Source organism: Thunnus maccoyii, chromosome 7, assembly GCF_910596095.1.
Source record: "Thunnus maccoyii chromosome 7, fThuMac1.1, whole genome shotgun sequence".
Taxonomy (NCBI): Eukaryota; Metazoa; Chordata; class Actinopteri; order Scombriformes; family Scombridae; genus Thunnus; species Thunnus maccoyii.
The window spans coordinates 25,997,856-26,021,539 of NC_056539.1; the positions used below are offsets into that span (position 1 = coordinate 25,997,856).

The following is a 23,684-nucleotide window of genomic DNA, read 5'->3' on the forward strand; positions in this document are numbered from 1 at the left end:
AGTATCTGCCATCTTACCCCTTTTACCCTTAGAGGACCACAATGGAAATAAGCTTTTAGCTTTATTATTTTTTTAATCCTCAATTTAATTATATGTCAGAACTGAGTGACTGCAGTCTTGTATGTGTTTTTATTGTTGTCAAATAAATCTGTCTAACTACCAACACCATGCAAGCATACTGTACATGTTTATTATCCCTATTTCCTCTGTGTACTGTGGTTACCTCCTTCAGTCTATTGACATGACCAATGAGCATGCCCACTGCTAACCCAATATCAGTGGTGGAACTTATCTAAGTACATTTACTCAAGTATTGTACTTCAGTACAATTTTGGGGTACTTTACTTGAGTATTTCCATTTTATGCTACTTCATACAGTACTTCTTCACTACATTTCTTCTACTCCACTATATTTATTTGACAGCTTTAGTTAGTTTTCAGATGAAGATTTGACACATAGATAGTATAACAAGCTTTTAAAATACAACACATTGTTAACGATGAAACCAGTGATTTCCAACCTATTTGGCTTTTTGATTTGTGTAGTCGGGGTCTCATTTCGGATGTCTATGAGTTGTTAACAGCTCCACCAAATAGTGATTTTTCCCTCTAAACTTTTCACATGGTTTCATTTCAATAAATGTTCAAATGATCCAAAATTTCACCAAAAATCAAAGAAAAATTCAAAAAGCTGAAAACAGATTTTTGTATCAGAACTTTGTTTTTTTCTTCTTTTCTCTCCCATTAATCCTCTCACGACCCCTCAGATTTATCTGGTGACCCTTTGGAGGGGCCCAGCCCCTAGGTTGGGAACCACTGGACTAAATTAGCTAACTACTATAAAGAAGCTCAAACTAGCTCCACCTCCAGCAGCTACAATACTAACATCCTGCTGACACACTGATGCTTCAGTATTAATAATCTAATGATGTCATATATTATAGTTAATCAGTCAGAGGGATGAAAGTAAATTTTGCTGCTAATATTTGTGTACTTTTAATTAAGGAAGATTTTTCATGCAGGATTTTAAGTGTAATGGAGTATTTTTACATTGCTGTATTGATAGGCCTACTTTTAGTTAAATAGAGGATCTGAGTAGGCTTACTTCCACCACTGCTCAATGACTCAAAACTCCATTTGCATCTAAAAAGTCAGTCTTTCAGTCACTGTTAGGTAAAATCACTAATGAATTTTGCTTATGAAACCATGTGGTAAAATGACATAAATTAGACATATAAGAATAGAATAAAGTTGGTTTAAGACCAAATGTGTCTAAAATGTGTCTCTTATTACTTCTTTTATCAAGCTGGTTAGTTAATGAAAACACACAAGGTTGAATATATGATGAACACACAGACAAGATATTAATTCTTCTTGAAGACAAGAATATCACAAACAAAACTGACAAAACAATCTCTTAAAGTGCCCAGAAAAAAATGGAAATTTGAACATCTAGATCTCCATGACAACTGGGCAAACTCCATCTGCTGAGGAAGATCACGTGAGATAAAAATCCCCAGTACAGCTACTACATGGACCTCGTGTTCATATTGTCTTGTCAACAACTGTTTTCAAGGTCAAGAATGAACTTTCAATCTCAAAATCTCAAATAAAGTTTATGTGCCTTTGAAGTGATAAATAAATGAAAAAAACATTAAGGTTACTTGATGCAGTGACCTTATTGGTAATCAATTATGACAATTATTAAATGATGACCGTTACTGATGAGCTTAGGACAAAGACAAATTGCTTTTTTTCTCCTTAGGGACTGGATGGGTTAAACCACTTCTGCTCTGTAAAAGCGATAAGCCCACAGCTCATCGGTTGATATCGCAATCACAGAGTGGCTTTTATTTATTAGTGCTGTCACACCCCGTGTCATGTGCTGCGGTTCCCTACGGGGGACCCACGGCGGTGCAGAGGTCGATCCACCGACTCTCTGTCCCCTCCCACCGGCGTCCCCTGCCGCCGTGCGCGGCCACACCTGCATTAAACGGGGAAAGTCCGTCCGGTGAGGAAGCAGAGAGACTGTGGGGCTTCAGAAAGCTGAGGCAGGAAGCGGGGCACCTTCAGCAGCCTGCATCGCATTGCTTTGGACCCCTGTGATCCAAGAAGGGGTGAAGGCATGATGGCTTGCACCGACTGGTGGCACTGACACTTTGAAACCGTCGACACGGGCTGGGAATTTGGATTAAAGACGAAACAGACCTGACCGGTGCCGGATAGAAGAGACCGAGTCTGAGCAGCTGAGCGCACAGGTAAGAAAGGCTGCTGATAAACAAGATAGAGAAAGAAAGCAGCTGCCCCGTTACAACTTTTTTTTTAAACCAGCTTTTTCATTTCTTTTCTTATTTTAATTTTAAACTTATTTGTGAGGAATTTTTAGGTGGTAAATTCTCCACATCTCCGTTATTCCCCAATGAAGAAACACCAAATAGCCAAATATAATAGTGAGAATGACAGTTACTGGTGCGTCTCGGTAGCATACTGGTTAAGACGCATCCCACATAACCGCAACGTCTGCGGTTATGTGGGATGCGTGGGATGTGGGTCCAGTGTCACTACAATAACGACTTAAAATGCCCCTAAAAATATATTTAAAAAAAAAATAATTCTGAATTACAATGTTATTAGCATGCATGTATGAAATCATGCAGCATATGTTTGGTAATCAATAGTCTAGTGAGTTCATATTTAACTTATACCTGCAATAGTAGCCTAAATGTTGCTGGATCTTTTTAGTTATTTAAGCTACCGTGACAAAATAATTATTAATAACTACTTAAAAATCTAAACCTACCTACTGCTCAGTATGTGTTAGTGTCTTAATCTCCATCACCTTTTTTCTTTTCTTTTTTCTAAGGTCAACATGAGAAAATGAAGATGATTTTGATGTAGTAGGCTACTTGTAATTGTTTTTTTTCTAAGAATTTTATTCATAATTTTAGTGAATAAAAAATAATGCAATAAAATAACAATAAGTTATTGGTTATATATTGCTCAATTCCATGTAGTATTCCTTTATTCGTATGGTATTATTAGTTTTCTTGTTATTTTAATCAACTTCTAACCCTATCATATCCTTCTTATGATCGTCAGAGTCATCACAAGTGTTGAAATGAAAAGCAGCTTCTGTTTGTCAGTACTTTCTAGAAGGCCAAACTAAAATAATAACTGATAGAATTTTCAAACACAAAAGTTGTATTCTGTTCACAGAGCACACAGTGTTCAATGTTTCTACCTGTAACTGGATATGAATTCCTTATAAAATGATATGTTAGCAGACAAGATGGTGCTTTCAGAGACATCTGTCCTTGATGAATTCAATTATGACTTCCAAGAAAAAATTATTAATAAATAATTTGAGCGTGGGTTATGGTGCCACTCTTTCCCCTGTAGCAGCAATATAATTTGTGTGTATAATTTTGTTTGTAGGTTCAGGACTTCCCTGGAAGAATGATTTACATATTCAGTTTCCATTCAAAACAAGGAAGTAAAATATGTTGACATTACATCACACATTAACCTTTGCACCAGTGGGATGGCCCAACGTTACCAAGTGCAAAGTACAGTCCTCTAGGTACTGTCTACCTAGAGGTCAGTTTTGCTGCATTGTGGAAAATCCATAAACCACAAAGAGAGGAAGTGTTGTTGATGCTGTATTCAAGCTATTGCGATTGGAACAGATCAATACACTATCCAGGCATAACCCCCTGTGTCACTTTGTTCATATAGTTCTGTTATAAATAATCTAACACCAACGATGAATCATGGAGGGCCATCTGAATGAGTTTACATGCTGTCTTTCTCACTATACCAAAAAAATACTTTAAAGATCTTTTAGCATGAAGTCTACTACTTAAAAACAAGTCAGGCTGAAAACAACATGTGATAGAGACCTCATTAGAAAAGAGCCTCAAGTCAACACAGAGTGCTGGATGAAAGAACAGGAGGAGAAAAACAAAGAGAGTTGGTGATTGAGTCTGTAGATGACCGTTCAAAGTGGTTGAGTGTTGGTGGAGTTATATGAGCTCTGTATAGGTGAGGTGTGTAGGTGAGGTGAGTGTATGGGTGTGTGTGTGTGTGTGTGTGTGTGTGTGTGTGTGTGTATGTGTGTGTGTTGTGTGACATGGATGCCAGACACAGAGTGGAGTAGAGAGTAGGGCAGAATCTTAAATATCCCCGAGAGGCATTTTGTTTCACAGTCAGCAGATACACAGAGTCAGGCATGTAGTGTGTCGTCAATAGCAGCTGTACGTCCACCTCTGTCTCTGGATGTATTATGCATTCACCTATAAGACAATCAATCCAATTCAAACAGTTCAGTTCGGAGTTGGTGTGAGATTACATTATCTATTTTTGTGTTGAGGAAATTCTCTTGAAGCCATCTGAAATTGATAATCATAAATTAAAGGTTATGACTGGCGGTTTTCTCTATTTTTCTTATTGTCAGCAAATCTCATGTGCAGAGCCAAACCAACAATGAACTCATAATACTTAGAAGTATTGCATATCCAAAGCCTGATACATCTTATTCCTCTGTGCTGTAGACCTCAATTGTTGCCCAAAAACTATTAAAAACATGTCAATGAGTCACACAGTGGTGGTGACAGCAGTTTGTTCAGAAACAGCTCCAAAGACTAATAACAGCGGTCACGTTTTTAGTCTCCAGAGAGCAGTTCCGTGTACTTAAGTTCTCTGAGAAAGTCACAATGTAATACAAAGTCAAAAGGTTATGATGTAAAGCACAACAAGCTCATGAAACACTGTAAATGGAACCACGTTCTGCACATGCACAATGGTGTCTGCCATAAACAGGACTACTCTTTAGAAACTGAAAACGTGAACGCTATCATTAGTCTTTGGAAGCTGTTTCTTAACAAACTACCATCACCCTAATCCTGTGGTGAAGGAATATGTCACCTGGTGCAACAGTGTGGCTCAATGAAGTGTTTTTTAATAGCTTTTGGACAACAACAAAGATGTACGGCACAGAGTAATAAGATATATCAGGCTTTGGATACACACACAATACTTGTAAGTAGGATCAATTCATTGAGATTGGTTGACAGTAAGAAAAAACATAGAAAATCACCATCCATGTCCTTTAACCTGCTTTATGCAAGATTTTTCATTACAAGACCAGGAGTCTACAGCCATGCTATGGGCTCTGTGAGACGGTACAGCAGTGCTTTAAAAGTTAAAAGCTAACATCAGCATGCTCACAGTGACGATGCTAACATGCTGATTTTTAGCAGATATAATGTTGTTGAAGGTGTAATGCAGCATCTTAGTTTAGCGTATTAGCATGTTTATATTTGCCAATTGAAACCCAACATTAACATTAAACACGTTAACACAAAGTACATTACAATCCATACATACATCTTGAGGGGGACATTAATGTCTGGATAAAATTTCATGGCAATCCATCCAGTAGTTGTCAAGACCTTTTACTAAAATAAAAAAGTATCAACATCATGGTGGCGCTAGAGGAAAAGTGAAGGGTTAGCCAAAGTCAGTAGGATTCATCCTATGGGGAACATAAATGTCCACACAAACTTTCATGAAAATCCATCTGTGGCTAGAAATGCAGCAGTTTCTCAGCCTTACAGATAAGGTGGTGCTGCAGTCTGTCACTTCAGGTAGTCAGCAAACAAGATAGACAGCCAGACATCGAGCCAGCCTCTCATTCATTACAATCATTATTGCCAGACAGCCAATATCAAATTAGAATATGCTGAATATCATCTCTGAACCCACAAGTGGAGGGAAGGAGGGTTAAAGAAACAAAGACTGAAGAAAAAAAAAGGTAGCCTCTTTCCCATCGTCAGCAGGAGTGAAGCAGAAGGGGACCAGCATGTTAATTGCTGATTTGATTACCGTTTTAATATTGCAGCTGTGCACGACAGAGAAAAGCAAGTGGCTGCCCAGAGGTTTTTTTTTGTAATCAACAATCACTCCTCCAATGCAGGGATCAAGGGGGTTATCACAGAGCTTAGTCATTATGCATGTCACTCAGTTAATTTCCTCAACCTACCCCCCCAAAAAAATCATGTAATGTAGATTGTTTGACAGAAGTGGAAATGTCCAAGCTATTTTGAATCGGACCCAGCATTTGAGAGCCATATTTTACTCCTGCTGTAGAAAAGTGGCTGAATGGGGCCCACAGCCTGTAGACTGGGCTGGGCTACATTTTTGTCAGCAGCAGCAGTGTGTACCACCGAGAGGAGGAAGCTCTATTTAAAAAGAGGGAAATGCCATATGCCACATTAGATAACAGATTGAAAATGTTTTCTTTGCATTTTCCTGAATCAGGTTCTGATTATCTGTGCCTTTGTTGTTTAATGTGTGTTTAACAATATTGAGAAATTTTACTAAGGCTGATTAATAGGTGGATGCTAGGAAGTGATACAGCATGTTACGAGGGGGTAATGATGCCAGAAGCTCACTGAGAAAACAATGTAAACACCACAACATGAAAACAGATGCAGCCCACTGTGTATATGTGTGTGTGTGTGTGTGTGTGTGTGTGTGTGTGTGTGTGTGTGTGTGTGTGTGCATGTGTTATGCCACAAGGGCTTTGAGTCAGGCAGTATTACCTGGAGCCAGAGGGGGATCTGTGGCAAAGACAAGTAACCCCCCCCCCCCCCCCCAGCCCCTCACCCACCCAACGCACACATCTCTCTCCCCGACACCAAAACGCCAGAGCAGACAGCAGACAGGAGAGATAAGAAGTTAGGGAGATAAAGAGCATTGGTGATGAGACAGAGGAGGAGGGGAGCGGGGAAAGAAAGGAAAGGTGTGGAAGACCAGGGAGATAAGGATAGGAGGGAAAACAGATGGAGACGAGAGTGTGTTTGCGTGTGGATAAGGTGTCAGGGGGGCAGGTCTTGGCTGGTTGTGCCGGTCGGGGTGATGCCGTGCCATAAGCTGAGAAATGAGCTCGCTCAGAAAGAGTGGAATTAAACCATCTGAGAGGAGCCAGAGAGTAAGAGGATGAGAATGAAATTGGTGGGATCTGTTTTAAGTCTCCAGTAATATCACTGTCTGTTAAGACTTAAAGCCTACAGCCAGGTTAGCAGCTCTGTGAGGCGATGACAGGATGTTAACAAGCTTGCAGTAACAATGCTAACATGTTGATGTTTAGCATGTATAATAATGTTTACCTTGTTAACCATCTTATTTTCAGTGTAAACATTTGCTAATTAGCACCAAACACAAAGTAAAAGTGAGGCTGATAAGAATATCATTAGTTTTGCAGGACAAACTAAACTTTTGACCTGATGATGCTAGATGAAAAGCCAGGGGGTCACCAAATCCATGAATGGGTGTAAAATATTTTATGGCAGTCTATCCAATAGTTGTCAAGACATTGCATTCAAAACCACTAATGTCAACATCATGGTATTGCTAGAGGAAAGGTCAGGGGATCACCAAAGTCATTAGGATATATTCATCAAGGAACCATGAACATGTACAAAAGTTTGTGTCAATCCAAAAGGTTGATGTTGAGATGTTTCACTGGATAAGTGGCGCTAAATGAAAACTCACAGGATTAAAGAAGTCATTATTGATGATTCATCGTCTGGGAGCCATGAATGTCTGTACACAATTTCATGGCAGTCCAGCCAATGGTTGTTTCAATATCAATCTGGTGGACTGACCGACGTTGCCATCCCTGGAGCCACACATGGCTAACACAGCTAAAAAGAAAGCACTGGATTGTGAGGAAAAATAACTGCATCTATATAATTTCAGTTGAAGGGCACATCTGTGAATCCTCTCCCTTCTTTATGTGTAAGTGGCTCATTTTGATTGAGCTTGTAAATCAGTATGATAATCACACATCTGTTACTAGAGATGCAATTGCTGTCAGAGAGATATAAGCTGTAATTCAGTGGCAGTACAGGGGAATAATAGGTAAGCCTTGCTAAGGTGAGCCATAGAGGTGGGTTTACAGTGCAGTATGTACAGCTGATAAAGAGTTCTTTCTTTCTCTCTTGTCTTAGGCTTTCCCCTGCGAGCCCTGGCAGAGCGAGGACAGTGACACTGTGACAGTGACTCGGCCATTGTCTCCTCACTGTTTCTGGACAGTGTGTGGCTCCCGGGCTGCCTCGGCTGTCCATTGTGACTGTAGAGAAGAAAGAAAGATCCAGCTTGTCTGCATAAAGACCTATTCAGCATCATTTCTCTTTGCCAGCCACATTTGCAACCATTACAACAGCACTGAAGTCTCAGCACTATCCCTAGCCCCAAGCCTTTTCCTCCACCCTCAGCCCCCTCTCCTCTAACCCCGTCATCCCTACCCCATTCCCTCAGCCCCTTCCCACTCCGCTGCCCCAGGTTCACCCTCAGCTTCTACCCCATACGGAGTCCCAGATGACAGCTCAGAAACATCCGTTACCCTCCCACTCCACACGAGCCTTCTTTCCTCTCCCTCCAGCCCCCATGGCGCTTGGCACCAATGCCCATCACATAGACAGATGGAGCCAACCCTGACCCCTCTCCTCGCCAGTGGGGACGCCAAGAGAATCAACGCCTGACTAGAGGAGAGGGGGTTGTGTGAGTTGTGTGTAGGGGGGAGACAGGAAGGCGAAGAGGAGAGTATTGCTTTGTCACCAAGGCAACACATCGCCCAGTCTCCCGTGGACTCCCCTTCAGCCCAACCCAAGGCCCTAGGATAAAAACGCACACAGCAGGAAATTCAACAGCAGGACCAGAAGGACCTCTGTTGTTTTTTTCCTCTAAATTGTGCCTGACATATTCTTGCTTTGATTATTTGGCGGAGATATCTTGTTCTGTGCTTGTGTGGAGAGAAGATGTGAACACTGATAAAAATTCTAAATATAGGAGACATTATTTAAAAGACGCAGGAAATCACAAGAAGTCTAAAAATGCCAAAGGAAAACCAGCGTGTGAAGTGTGAAGTTTTACTCAACACCACAGAAGTTTCATTCTGAGCTCCACGCTTCCTTTCCCCTCTGGCCTAAGAAGAGCTGCAATTGCCTGGCAAAAATATTGCCATTTTAAAATGCAAATCAACATGCGGGATGGATTTTTTTTACAGTAAGCAAGACACTTCTTTTATTGTTCTTTCCACCTGAATAAAGCAGAATAAGCCCTTCCCTGACAGCAAAAAAAGAAATACATGTGCAACTCCAGTCAGAGCTTCCATAGATTTACATGTATGCCAGAGTTTACACTGCATTACACCTCTGCACTTGTCAAAGATCTGCTTTGCATCAGGGAATGTGCTGTTGCACTCTTTTGCCTGAACATCCCTGCAAATTTTACATGAAGCACGATTTTGGCTACTCTAGGTTCATTGGATGTCGTTGCTGTCTTCTAACCTACTCTGCTGACTGGCATTCTGATTAGCATATAATGGCAGACAACCAATTTTAAAAGAACTACGCATCAACAATAAAATGAGACACTAATGGCCAGTGAAATGAATTCAGTGGGCCAACATAACAGAGGGGGGAATACCTGAGTCCCAAAGCTTCACAGGTAATTGGAGTGCAGTATAGTGTTTTTACTCCAAAGCACAGCTCCTCTGGTGACCTTGCAGGCTGATAACTTAGAAGAGGCAGACAAATATAGAGCGAGAGATACTCTATGTCCGAGGTTTATGATTATCTTTGGGATTTTTCATCATTACTCTAAGTGCATTAGCATAACAGAGAATGTTTGGACTGTTAGCGTCAGCCTGTCTTCAGTCATTTCTGTTTTCTCTGCCTGGCTGAGTGTCCAGGACACACTTACTATCTATTCCTGTCACTTAAAAGGAACTCGTTTAGAATCTTTGTCATCTATAGTTCTGTTCCAAATAAATTGTGGTAATGATCACTGGTGCAGATATTATATAGCTTCTGCCAGCATATTTTACTAACCTCACTTTGAGTAACCTACTCTTAAATTTAGAGTCTATTCAAAACTGCCTAATTGGTCCAAATGAAGGGATAAAATGGATTATCAATAATGCTATTTGTTGATTGTTATCCAGTTTCACAGTCTGATACAGCACGTGTACACGTGTGGATAATTTTTTTATGAATATGCAAAGAACATTGTGGGAGTTGTGTGAAATCCACAACTAAGGTGCGAGGATTGATCGTTAGACATACAATGTACTGGAGGTTTTTAGAGCACAGGTGTAGGGGACTAAAATTTCTCATTCCTGACGCAGTGATTTTAATTTTAGATGATCAGACGACTGTGGAAAAACTGAGTCGTGATGTTGTGTAAATTGTTTGTACCTCGGTACCTGTCTGCTATTACTTAAAAGGAGGCCAGTGGAGAGCGAAGCAGTGAGTCAGTGCTGTTGTAAAGATATTTATGAGGCCAATATGACACGGCTGATATGATAGAGTCTAGAGGTCATAGAAGTGATAAAAGAGGAAAGGCAGACACAGTCCAGCAGTTCTGTGTGCGTACGTGTCAATGGACATCAGAGTGCGAGAAACACAACGTGGAGTAAGATATATTTGTGTCGTTTAAAGTTCGATTTCATGTTATGATCTTTGTTGCGTGCCATCGCTTTTCGCTCTATCACCCAGTTGCTTCCCCGCTACACTTTACTGTGTGTTATTTAATGAATCAGAGAGTAATCTTTCATAAACTTGTGCTATATAAAGGAAGGTGATATTTTCAAAAGCTTTATAAGACAAAGGGTCAGATGTTGGTGGTGTATCACATAAATTGTTTTTGTCACCTTAACACCTTTGGTGCCTCAACCTCACACACAAAAAACATACAGGCACACACCTTAATTGCTGTGCTATTTCCGTGGCGCTACCTGTCAGTGACACTGAGCTCAAACCAGCTGGGATTAATTAGTGACTCAACAAACACACACGTGCACATATGAGAGAGCACACATACACACACAAACACACAACAAATACACCTTCATCTCTGTCTTTTTGAGTGAAATAAACACAAGCATGTCATAAACACACATGCCAACACACATGCACTTTTCATATCTGCACCTCTCACAACTAATTTACAACTGTTCACGCTCGTAAAACACACACACACACACATAAGCACATACACAATCATACAGGATGTGAAAAGCTTCCAGAACAGCATGTTGCCAATAAACACCCCTCGTCCTCTGCTGTAATTACCTCACTCTTCATTTCACACCTTGTGTATGCACCTCATATCTCCCTGTGTCACGGTGTTGCTGCTCTGCCTCGGTGCAAGGCAATACATGTCCAAACTAAAATGAAATGTGATCTTGCGTTTTAGTTTATAGTCTTTTCTAAACAGGAGAAACAAATCTGAAAGATCTGTGTGTTTTTTTTAAACTGGTTTCTAGAGGTGTCACAAGTTTAAATAGAACAAGATTTCAGGATTGAATGTGCGATCATGTTACGCCTGTTCAGACTGACATATTTTTTATTTTATTTTGCAGAGCAGTGTTTGTGTTAGTGAAATCCACGACCGGTAAGGACAAGCTGTAACTCCTGTCAGCCTGTGTTGGGGCGCGTGGGCTTGTGCCGCGCACTGCTGACTTTGATAGAAATAAAGCAGCTGACAGGTTTTAAAAGACAAGCTGTCGCCAGCCATAACCTTGAGGATGTTTGTTTGTGTGAGCGTGTGTGTGTGTGTGTGTTGTATATGTTTTGTGTTATAGGGATGTGATGAGGTTACAAACTACAGTAGAGAGATTGAATATGCTGAGGTAAGACAAAGATTGAAGGAAGAGAGGAGGGGGAATTGAACAGAAACGTAATAGAAAATAATACATTTGGAAGGAGTAATGAGCCTTTACCTGGTACAGTATGTTGTAAAACACATAACATTATAGACAACAATACAGTATAGACAATGCACACACACACCCACACAAGAGAGGAAAGATTTACTGGATTTGAGGTACTGGAGAGTTCAAATGGGAGGATTTATCCAGTGAGCCAGTGTGGGTGTGTGTTTGGGAAGATGAGAGACAGAAAATTTACATCTGCATTAGCTTTTTGATTGTGTGTGTTTGTGTGGATGGGCATTGTTTATTCTATCGGCAGCTGATGCTTGTTTTATCCAGCCGCCTCTGTAGTGGCAACTCATTAGCATAGTGATAATGAGAGATAGAAAAGGTTGCAAGTGTCAGCACACCAAGTTTTTTACACAGTTTGGGTGATCAGAAAAAGTACAAAACTCTGTCTCTCTGTGTGTGCTCGTATGTGTGTGTGTGTGCATCTTTTAAATTGATGGATTTTTATCAGCCACTCACAGCGAAGATACATAATATTAGATTTTTTTAAGAGTAGTTCAACACCAAGCGCTGATTCTTCCAATTCAAAGTCTGTTGCATCTCTGGCCACACCATGCATCACTGTTAGGTGAGGTCAGGGTTGTGCTCTGCTGCACCTGTAACCAAACATAAGTGATGTCAGGGTGTGCTGGACAAACCCTCGTGGGTGCATTCCTACATCACTACAGCAAGGCAAGAACATCAACTACTGGTCATTAAGTTATTCTTCAACTCACCTTGCACAGATCAGATCTTTTAAAGTCTGTGTTCTTTGGAAAGCGGTTAGAACAAAAGGTTAAAAGTTCAAATTTTAGTGCTCATATAAAACCAGTCTTCACATTTGTCTTCTCTTCTAGGTGACTGCTGATGCTCTGCAAAATCAGGACTGGAAATTTTGTGGATGTTTTGAGAATTTGGACCTATCTCTGTATGCCAGACTTTGTGAACGCTTTGTATACACACCAGGGTGGATAAAACTACAAGACACTGAGCTCAGTCAAGTGATTTAGTTGCATTATATTCATTGCCACAAATTCAAGCCACCTTTAAGATTTTCAGGATAACATACGGAGCAACCCTCTCTCAAACCTCGGGACTTGTCTGTTGGACCTGACAGTGTTTGTGGATGGAATAAGGGCTGAACAGATTCTTAAGTGGATTCTGCTTCCTCTGTGGTGGTGGCGGCCTTTTTCAGCAGGCTGGGAGTGGCAGCAGGATGCCTGAACTGGACAACTTTCCCCCCCTGAGGGGACACAGAGGCCCTGAACTGGGCCTCAATGGTCCTGCCGACCCAGTTCAGATTCAGCACAGCATACTGGAGGAACAGGTGGAGCTGTGGTGGTTCAGAGATCCAGGGAAGTCTCTGCTCTGCTACTGCGTCGCTGTATTTCTAATTCTGGGCTGCGGGCTCGGAGGCGTTGGGCTTCTCTCCACCACCACCAGCGTCTCAAGTGAATGGCGGCTTGGTGCAGGCACAGCCCTCTGCCTGCTAGCCCTGGGGGTCCTGCTCAAACAACTGCTCAGCTCGGCTGTGCAGGACATGAATTGCGTTCGAAGCCGGCAACGGATTGACATGCTAAAAAGTGGCGGTTTATCAGACCTCCTTGTGGTTTTGATTACTGGGCTGTCACTGTTGATTTGTGGAGGGGTTCTACTACATCTGGCCCTGGCTAACCACATGCCGAAGCCTGGCCAAGCCCTTAATGACATGTACATCTCTGGAGTGGTTTTGCTGGCTGGAGGGGGGGCTGCAGTTTTGGGTGTTGGGATATACTCAGTCGTGGTGGTCCTCCTTGAGAGGACAAGGCACGGACGACGGTTTGTGGACCAGGTTTTGAATATCTTCACTGTGTCTGGACACATGGACCGCCATGCTCGCAGAGAGACTACCTCCAGTCTGGCTAACCTCATATGAGATGTAACCACACTAAGGTTGTGTATTTTGGCCCCTAGCTCTTAATGTTAGAACTTTAGGTTTCACCTAAAGCAAGAATCATGCCCAAACTCAAGAAGAAATCTGGCAAAAACAAAAAAAAGTCATCCCTTACATGTTCTAGCTTTTTCACCAGCTGATTAGAGTGTGTATGAAACAAAACGAGTGGAATTGTAATATCTGCTTGACAAATTCATTAGCAATAAGCAGTAAAATCTCAGTCAAGCAGCAAGGATGAAAAGACTGTAGAGTAACATACTGATTAAGAATTGATTACTACAAGGCAATGCTCACACTGCAGCTGAAAGTGTCCCAATTCAGATTTGTTTCTTCACATGTGAGCAGATACAAAGTCAGATGCTGTGGAAAAGAATTCCTATGTAACTTTTATTTGAAAGCTCAACGCAGTATTTTTTATGTACTGTTAATCCATTCACATAGGACAAAATGCCAAAATCTTGGTGCTTGTGGCAGTTTGGCTGAGGTAGTGTTGCTACGCAGGTCACCAACACCAACAATGGAAAAGAAGTGAGAAGAATTGTAAGAAAAACTCAGTTGGTATTGAGGGAGAATCAGTGAAATGGAGAGCACACACAAATACATCTGAAACAAAAAGGACAAGTGTTAGTTCAAGAACTGCTTTTGATGTTGTTATTAGACGGGTTCAGGAGTCTGTGGTGTGAGCATAGCCTACAATTTCATTTACAGTATATAAAGCTCTTTTTCCCAAATGATGTTTAAACAACAAGCTATGAGAATCTTAAACCTACACACCTGAGGGGACAAAAACCTCCACCTTCTCGAAGGTAACATACAGTGTTAGACAGGCCATTTACAAATTGTAGGATCACACTTTCAAATTATCCCATCTGTTATAAAACATGTTTCCTGTCAAAGTGTCCTTGGGCCACACATCTGACCACTACCTGTTTAATGATTGTAAGATGTTATGAATAAGAGCACCAGCTGACTTGCTAAAATGTAAATGGCAGTTACAGAATGAGCAATAGATGGGAGAACATAAATATGAAAAAAAAAAATCTTTTAAAATCTTCTTAATGATTCATGCGCCACCTTCACTCTGGCCATATTCACATGAGGATATGAAAATATTCAGCTGATGAATTTGACTGTGGTTCAAACTGAGGACGGTCGATGAGTGAGAGGCTCGATAAGGCTAAACTCTCGCTCATTGGAATGACTTTGCCCTGTGATTTGAGTTTCTTTCTCAGTTTAACTATAACTTAACATAATTCATGCAGTACTGTGTTTGTGACAGACCTTGTCAAAACTTCACTGTAACATTTGGCTGCCTGTACACATAAGACAACATGATTGTTGGAATTATATCACAGCACTTTGAATGTATGGATTATTTGTGTTTTGTGCATGAACACAGTATTGTCTTCACTGTGAATCTTGCAGCACATTGTTTTCCTTAAACCTGCTTTAATCTATATTTTTTGATATTAACAGTGAATCAAAGGACCGTGTAATGTGAAACGTTTGCTAATAGTGCAAAAATCACTGACACCAAGGTCTGCGGAGCTTTTAAGCTTCTTAGCTCATTGTTTTTACAGTAAGGCTGAGTCTCATTGTTCTCATTCATCCCTGTAGGCAGACATTTCAAGCCAAAAATGTTCTGATGAATCCACTGTACACCAGCTACCTAACTGGCACACAGACAAAGTTACAAAGCGGCTGATGAACCCAAGCATCTTGTTAGCTAAAGACCCAAACATTTCGTTGATGGGCACCTAAACAGAGCTAATGAGAGAGTATTTGGGCTTGTATTTGTCAGATGGACAGGAACAAAACTTTAAATTTGTGGACAGTTTGATGTCAATCTAGTTTGCTCCCCACAGCTGTGAACAGGACAGTTCACGGACACGTCAATCCACTCATGTCATTTCAAAAAGAGCAGTGGCACCGGTGCTTCCTAACGAGACACAAAGAGACAGAGCTGCACAGGGAACATGCAAGCAACTGACAGTTGTAAAAAGGGAACAAGCGTATCTCCCAATGTTATTCCTCTTCAAAGGTGACATTTTCAAAGGCAAAGACTACTACTATTAATCCTGATCTTGTCCAATGGTAAGTAGCACAAGCTAGCTAGTGAGCTACCCAGCTATAGCTACAGGTTTTTAGACATTTAATGCAAGACTCCTCTTATTTTTTTTGTTTGTTTAGTGTGATGTACAGAAACTGTGGCCACAAGCCTACACAACAACTTTTCTGAAAAAGCAGATTGCAGTTGTCATAGTTATCAAGTCCGTAACTGTCCTTGGTGCACTCTGGGACGAATTTGGAGGATTAAAATGAACAAAATGACATAACTGTTTTAATAAACCTCTGCCAGTGTTGTGTTTGCTAACAAATGATCTTTGTGCGAAATCAGTTAACCATAACTGGTTGGTACTGTTGCTGTGTGAGCCTGTTTTTCTGCCCCTAGTGGCTAAAAAAAATTATGCAGCTTTTAGCGAGCTAGCAAAAGTGCAAAATGGAGGACAGTTATGATCTAGCTATGACAAATTTTGAACAGCTATATATATATATATATATATATATATATATATATATATATATATATATATACATATTTATACAGATTGTGCATCAAGAAAATTATATCCTTTTATGTGATGATCTAAAATGAGGGCCAAATTTCATGAATGAGTAATAGGGGCAGGATGAGAGAACTAGCATCATAGCTCAGTCACATTAAGTTCTTTTTGTATGTTTTTAATGTGTAACTTCAATTTATATAAATCCCTGAGGCAATTTCTATTGATTTTTTTAAGGATAGAAGAATCTGAGTTATTTAAAATGACTCTTAGTTTACAAAAATGTGTGCCGGCTGGAGTTGGAGATGACAACTGTAGTCCTGGCCCTTTTGATTTATGAGATGCATTTTTTGGCTCAGATAAGAGTTCATTATCATTCACCTCAAAGCAGAGAAGGAGAAATAACTGTTGTAAACAAAAAAATTAGTGAAATTAAAACCATTACATCAACATGGCCTGTCATAGAATTTCAGTGCACTTGCAACAGTTTGAACTGGGCTGTCAAATGCTTAATAATTTTTCACTGAATCACATGGATCCACACGATGCTGACACTGATGCATCTCATTTGTTTCCAGAGGTGTTGAAACATTCATTTATACTTTAAAAAAGGAAGAAAAAGGGTCCCTTTCTGTTGGAATAATTAATCTAAAAGGTGAAAAGAAAAGTGTGTGCACAGTAGCAAATGACGGTTACTCATGTTTGTAAGATGTTTTCAGCCTTTGAGAGTCATCCCTCATATTGCCTTACAGAAAAACCTCAGAAATAGGTCTTGCATTGTGTTTCATTTGTGTGTGTGTGTGTGTGTGTGTTTGAGTCAGTCACGCCTTTTTATCAGTCTGCACATACGCACAGCCTATTGCCTTGAGACAAAAGGGGTCAAACAGTTAACCATTGTTGGTGTGATGACGGACAGCAAACTGGAGGCACAGTGCACAAGGCAGCGTTTTGCAGGGGCTGGCATAGACTAGCACCAGTCTCTCACACACAGAGAAAAAAAGCAAGGCTCACGCTGCATTTTTTACAACACACAGAAATCCTGTAATCCTCACTTACATGAGTCTGTCTTTTGACCTACAGTGTACAGTAGCAATGGCAGGTTGTGTATCCATGCATGACAACAAAAAGAGGTGAGCAGAGCGAAGAAGGAGGCAGGTCTGATACTGAGGAGAGAAGACTGTGTGGGAGGAGAGAATTCAAAGCTTTTTCTGTCAGGCCAAAGCAGAGAAAATGTGATGTGAACACAAACAGCATGGGCAACAAACCAGACAAATGTGTTTTGCTATAACTTATTCTAAGTCCAAGAAAAGAATTCATATATTTTCCCTACTGAAAATATATCTTTAGGATGTGAAATGTGTACCCATCTGGCATTTCTGTGCCTTCAGTATGTTGAAGTTCAGTTTTAGTTTGGCTGTCATATAGCTTCTGTAGGTGTAGTCTTAATCTTACTCTTATAAAAGGTGAACATACATGTTTAGCACTAAAATAAGTCATATAAAAATACAGTACATATTAAAATGTATCTATCTGCAATGGCATTACCCCTATTTAATAGTATACAATTTACCAATAGCTTAATCTCTCTTGTAAAGGTGGAAAGATTTTATGCAAATGTATTCTGCTCATACTCAAACTTGATTGGGACAATGCATTGTTAAGTAATTTGTTTGCAGTCAAAGGTAGGCTATATATCTGTCTGTAAAATGAAGCGAAAGCCAAGCATTATCTCATGGTATTGAACTCCAAAGCATCACAGTTGTTTCACAGCTTTCCAAGTAAATGTTAGAAATCCCATGATGTGATTTTTTTTAGCCTAATGTTAATGACTGCCATAGGCTGCCAGGCTGAGACCAGACCGCGTGGTCTGGTCTCAGCCTGGCAGTCCATGACTCTGGTCCAGACAAAATAATCCAACAAATATTGAACAGAACTCCGTGGGGCTCAGAGGATGAATCCTACTGACTGTGGTGATCCTCTTAATTTTCAAGTGCCACCTTGAGGTTGACATTTATGGTTTTGATTGAAATATCTTGACAACTACTCTAAGGATTACAATGACATTGTCACGTCATTCATGACCCCCTCAGGGTGAAATGTAATAACTTTGGTGATCTCATGACTTTTCATAGTGCCATAATTTGGTGACATTCTAGTGACATTCCCATAGGCCTCAGCTTGTGCCTAGTGCTATTCTGCTAATTTGTGTTAGGATGCTAAAATGCTAAACTAAGATGATGAACATAGTAACTATACCTGCTAAACATCACAATGTTATCATTATCATTGTGAGCATGTTAGCATGCTGATGTTAGCATTTAGCTCAAAGAACCATTGTGCCTAAGTAGAGGCTCACAGAGCTGCTAGCATCGCTGTAGGGTATCTTGTTAATCAAACTAAGTATGCTAATATGTTCCATTTGGGATTATATATTTTTAGAGAGCTCACAGAAGATCTGTCAAATGATACTGTTGACAAACTACATTACAGAGCTGCACCTCATACTATTTTTTTCCACAACTACGATGTGGTGAAACAGTCTTGACATTACAAAAAAATCCTCTTAGTATTCCAAAACAAGATACAAAACATGTTTTTATTTCCAAATATATCCCTTTGCTTCCTATAGACAAACAGTAGTTGATAAATTAATGAAAACACATGATAACACAGAATTATTAAAAACCTCATTGGTGTTCGAAATATGTCCCCACACAAGATAATGGAATGATTGTAATAGAGAGTTATGTATTTAACAGCAGAGATGCAATAAATCAACTCTCGTCTGTGCTATTGGCAATGCAGCTGAACTGATGTGTGAGTGGTGCAATGCACGCACAAGAGAGGGAATGAATTACACCATAAACTGCTTTGAAGAAGTATAGAGGCCTGCAGAGGTCGACATATAAAAAATAAAGAGTCAGGGAAAAACAACTACGTCAACATATTGTCAATATTCACAGATTCTGCAAAGAAATCCCTTCAGGTTATTTTACCTTTGTCCTATCTCACCTCCCCCCCCCCCCCTCCTCAACCGTCTTTTCTTGTCCTTTGAAGCATTTTCCACAGGGGACTAACAAGTACAGTATAAACAACAGGGAAAAATATGACAAAATATTCTGTACCGTGCTCATTCCTTCAGTCTCTGCCTCAAAGCTGCAAGCTGATTTCGAGCACAAGGACAAGGTTACAGGCCCCATGAGAGTGTGTCGACGGTATTATGTTACACTGCCAACGCCTCAGACAATATTGTGCCTTATTAATCATTGATCTGGTCGCTCGTGTTAGTTTCAGTGCACTGGGGATTATGTTCACAGTGCTAAAGGTAATGATACATAGGCAATTTTTTAAGGCAATGACCGTACAATATAGAGGTTCCAGTAAAACATATGCCTTTGAGAGGGATGAGGATCAGCTAAGTTAAAATGTATACATATAATGAAGTGGATATTAAGGACAATACCTATAAAGACTAAGATCCCTCTTAGTTACATAAGTTGACGGATGTGTAGAGATGTGGTGTAGTGGTTTAGAAAAATTGGTTTTGCCAAATTTGAGAAAATTACGGTTTTGTGTGTGCAATATTATGTCCTCTTGAGAAATAAAAACTGACATTGACCCATCACAGTTACTGTATATTGGCACTAAACTGTAAAATATGTTGGTTTACATGTTACACATAAGAAAGTCACACAACTTATTGGACAAGCTGAGTACCCAAAATAGATGATGCTTCAAATGTTATATCTGAATAGTTCAAGGAAAATGAGATTTTAAAATGATGTTTTGTTCCCCAAATTCTGCTCTAAATTAACCTCGAGAGATATTGCATTTAAAGTGAGAAAATGAGAGCTTGCCAAAAGCAGACAGTATCATGAAGTTATCAGTTCATTATTCACATATTAAAACGTTATGCTGGAGTCCTGAGGAACGCTTAAAAAAAAAAAAAAAAAAGTCAGAGGTGATGTAAAAGCCTTTCCCGTTAGAGGTGAGCGTGTCTTGGAGAAAGGGATAATGTCTTGTTTCTGTTCTGAGAGGGGGGAAATTTCTTGTGTCCTCCTGCGCTTGTCCTCTGCTGTCCCGTGCAGACGGGGAGAAACAGAGAGGAGCGAGGAGAGGAGGGGAAGACAGACAGAAGAGAAAATATCCATTCGTCTAGCAGCATCTGCGCCCTTTAGTTTGTCCGGAGCTGGTAATCTGCCAAGAAATGTAACAGCGGAGCATTAACACACAGCTTTCTTCCCCTCATCACCCCCAGCACATCACATCACTGCCAATATAAGCCCTATTAAATCCCTAAACAAAATTTGCACTAATATTAGCTGCTCTGTTAAATCATATTACCAATATTTATGACCTATAGTCATTTCTTAGACGTAGGTTGAACTTACTGCAGAGAGTCTCTCGTCAAAAGAAAATCATCAATCTAACAATTACAATTATTATCATTAATATTAGCGTAATCTCAGTCTTTAATTAGCTAAATCCGGTACTGAATTATCATGTTTGTATCCAAGATTGTCTAATAACATAACATTACATGGCCAAAAGTGTGTGGACAATCCTGTGCACATATTTTTGTGTTCCTTTTGGTCTGCGGCTGCTTTTCGTGGTTTGAACAAAACACTTAAGTTCCAATTTAGTAAAATGTTAATGCTACAGCATACAATTATATTTTAGACAATAACATTTCCAACTTTGTAATTTTGGGAAGGCCCTCTCTTGTTTCAACATGAAAATGCTCCTATGGTACTTTAAAAAAAAAAAAAAACTATCTAATATCGTTTATTATTCAATATTTCTGTTTTAGCAGCTTTCAACAAATACTATTTCCCATAAGCCCCTTAAAAGTGAAAATGAGTCCTTGGTTGTGTTGAGGAGCTGCAGCTAGTTCAGACATGTCTATAATAACAGCAGTACAGAGAGGACTGAACGGAGTAGAAGCATTTAGACAGTAGAGATTACAGCTCAAAAGTTTAAAAAATAACTATATAAGAAAGTGTATGTTGTGTTTATGGATGACCCTGAGTTATGATGATATAAGTACCTGCACTGCTGTGCTGGTAAATGTTTGTGAGAGCTGTAGTTTTTTGTATGCTAACAACAAATTTTTTTTTTTACTTTGGCAAAATCACAAAGGTTTCAACTTCTAATAGCAAGTTCAATGGTGGATGTCAATTTTGTTTTAGAATATAGACAATAAATCCCCCATAACACATTTTTTTCAGAAAGACTGATGAAAATAAAGCTCAATGAGAGCACAGATTGAGTTACAGAAGCTAGTGAAACAGAAACTGTCCTGGAGGTGACGTTATGACTTCGGCTCTCTAACAAAGAAATGATCGCACAGAGCTCTGACCTCAACTCTGCCCAACACCTTTGGGATGAACTAGTACACCAACTATGAGACAGGAATTATCACCCAACTGCTTTTGTGGAACACCTTCTCAAAAGGATGAAAGCTGTTATAGCAACAGATTAACATGTATGTGGATTAATATGTCAAACTATCAAATATGGATGCTATGTGCTATGTGTCACCACATACCCCTGGCCGTGTGGTGAATATTACCCCCCGAAAATGCTTTACTTCCAATTATGAACATATCTAAAATGCATTGTTTCAAAACATATACATTGACGCTTGAAAAGTAGAAGTCAGTATTTGAATTTCAGGAAATATGAGAAACAGCATGAGCATTCAGGGGTCATATAACCGCCAGTATTAATGATGTGTCACCTTGTGTCACTTTACAGCTTAAGTCTGCCTGATCATATTCAAACCAGCGAGAAAATGCCTGTGCTAAATGCTAAATGCTTGTTCATCACTCATTAATAAGTCAGCACAGTAAGTCTACAGTATCAAGGTATTGTTTAATCAGTGTGAGTGTGTCTGCATGTAGTGCTGAGTGAAATGTGATCATTACTGTCTGCTCCCCCCCTCCCTCCCCCTGTTGCTGATGGTAACAATAAGAGAAAGGTGATAGCCTTCACTCCAGCGCCCCTAACTTCATCACTCTTCTTTCTCTCACTCTTACTCATGTTCTGTCTTCCTTTTCTCTTCCCCTTTCCTCCTTTGCTTCTTGCTGATGTTACAGCAAGGCGACAGTAACCTTGGTATTCGCTGAGTGCCACCCTGGGAGCTTCCTGTGGCATCATTCAATCTTTGCAGCTCCTGACTCGTACCTGACAAAGCCAGGTAATGGACATGATTGATGTAAGAGAGTCAGGTTCATTCCTAGGGCGGATGGCAGGTATGAAACTTAAGGATTTCTGGCAGTGGTCCAGTGAAGGTATTGGGCTTCTATCTCCATATCATTTCCTTTTGCTCCCCCCCCCCCATTCAAACTAGTGAGATGGTAAGGATTTTACTGCAGTCTCATCAACATATGGTGGCTGAAATATGACTATACGTGATGATGTCTCATCTGTCCAAAAATCAAGCATGTGTTTGAGGTAGAAATGTTGCTTCTTGAATGTGTAATGTGTTTTAAAAGGTAAAAACTCAGGTTACTTATAAGCACTTGGTTCTTGTCTCCCCTGGTATCATCTTGGATTATGACAGAAGTGATGCAGACGGGTTCATTTCCAGGGCAGCGATTGAATCTACAGATCCCTGGTGCCAGCTTGGTTAAACAGAGTTTACTGTCTTTTCATGACTTTGCACTAGCCCCATTCAAATTTGGATAACTGAGAGACATTTTACTAGTCTGAAAAAGGAACTAATACAGTACTCCACAAGCTAGCAGGCTAGTGAAGTTCCTATCCTTGGCATGGTGTCATTCTAAGCCCCTGAGGCCATGGCTCATGGTGATAGAGCCAGGTAATGGATATGATGAATGTTATGCAGCTGGGTTCATTCCTGGGGCACAAACTGTATAGCGATGCAGAAAGACCAATTCTGACACTGATCTCACGAGGAAAACTATTTAACCTCACAGTAACCTCACAGTTGCTAATGGGTTTGGTATTGAAAGAACTCTGCTTTTAGGGACCATACACTTGTAATTCAAGATAAAGAAAAAACATTTCTTGTATTAACTTCACACCTTTCTGTAAAAGTGCTTTGGTCAACATTTGTTTTAAAATTTGCTCTTCTCTGGGGGAGATGCCACTGTCAGTCAAATCTGGTCAAACCACACTCATACAGTCCTGATAAGCAGACCAATTAGGTTTTTGAGAGCTTAAATCGTGATAAATAATACCTAATGATTTTTTTCTCTGCAAACTTTAACTTTTTACTATTTAGTCAGGCATATTTTAGAGAAATAATGGGGCATCAAAACAAAAAATGCAACAACACAATCTGCTAGAAGCAACCAATCCACATTACATACTGTTTCTTTGTTAAAGTCATTATAAAATGCAGGCTGCCGACTTTGTTTTTTAGCACCACAGTCCTTGACCTCATGTTACAGTG

At 40.0% G+C, this 23,684-nt stretch overlaps 2 protein-coding genes across 5 annotated transcripts in view; one reads left to right on the forward strand and one right to left on the reverse strand.

Moving 5' to 3' along the window:
- The first annotated feature begins 1,891 nt into the window (after window positions 1-1,891).
- On the forward strand, window positions 1,892-23,296 carry LOC121900736 (transmembrane protein 125). Of its 4 annotated transcripts, none has more exons than XR_006097044.1 (4): window positions 1,892-2,258; window positions 8,013-9,069; window positions 12,625-15,794; window positions 22,363-23,296. XR_006097044.1 is itself a non-coding variant. In XM_042417258.1 (3 exons), exon 3 carries the CDS (start codon window positions 12,984-12,986, stop codon window positions 13,680-13,682), a length of 699 nt encoding a protein of 232 aa, XP_042273192.1. In that variant the 5' UTR covers window positions 1,892-2,258; window positions 8,013-9,069; window positions 12,625-12,983; the 3' UTR covers window positions 13,683-16,127. The 4 variants fall into 4 exon arrangements, 1 of the variants encoding a protein (XP_042273192.1); XR_006097045.1 differs by lacking the exon at window positions 22,363-23,296 and adding an exon at window positions 17,345-17,416; XM_042417258.1 differs by lacking the exon at window positions 22,363-23,296 and having other exon boundaries at window positions 12,625-16,127.
- The window catches only part of ap1m3 (adaptor related protein complex 1 subunit mu 3), a 30,876-nt gene continuing 26,033 nt past the window's right edge, over window positions 18,842-23,684 (reverse strand). Inside the window, exon 12 of the mRNA XM_042417257.1 lies at window positions 18,842-20,461. Within this exon, the coding sequence (XP_042273191.1) occupies window positions 20,439-20,461 (23 nt within the window). The 3' untranslated portion in view covers window positions 18,842-20,438. The remainder of the gene's footprint in view (window positions 20,462-23,684) is intronic.

What these genes read in the sequence shown, in the direction of transcription:
- LOC121900736 (XM_042417258.1), top strand. Translation starts at nt 12,984, where the DNA reads ATGCCTGAACTGGACAACTTTCCCCCCCTGAGGGGACACAGAGGCCCT.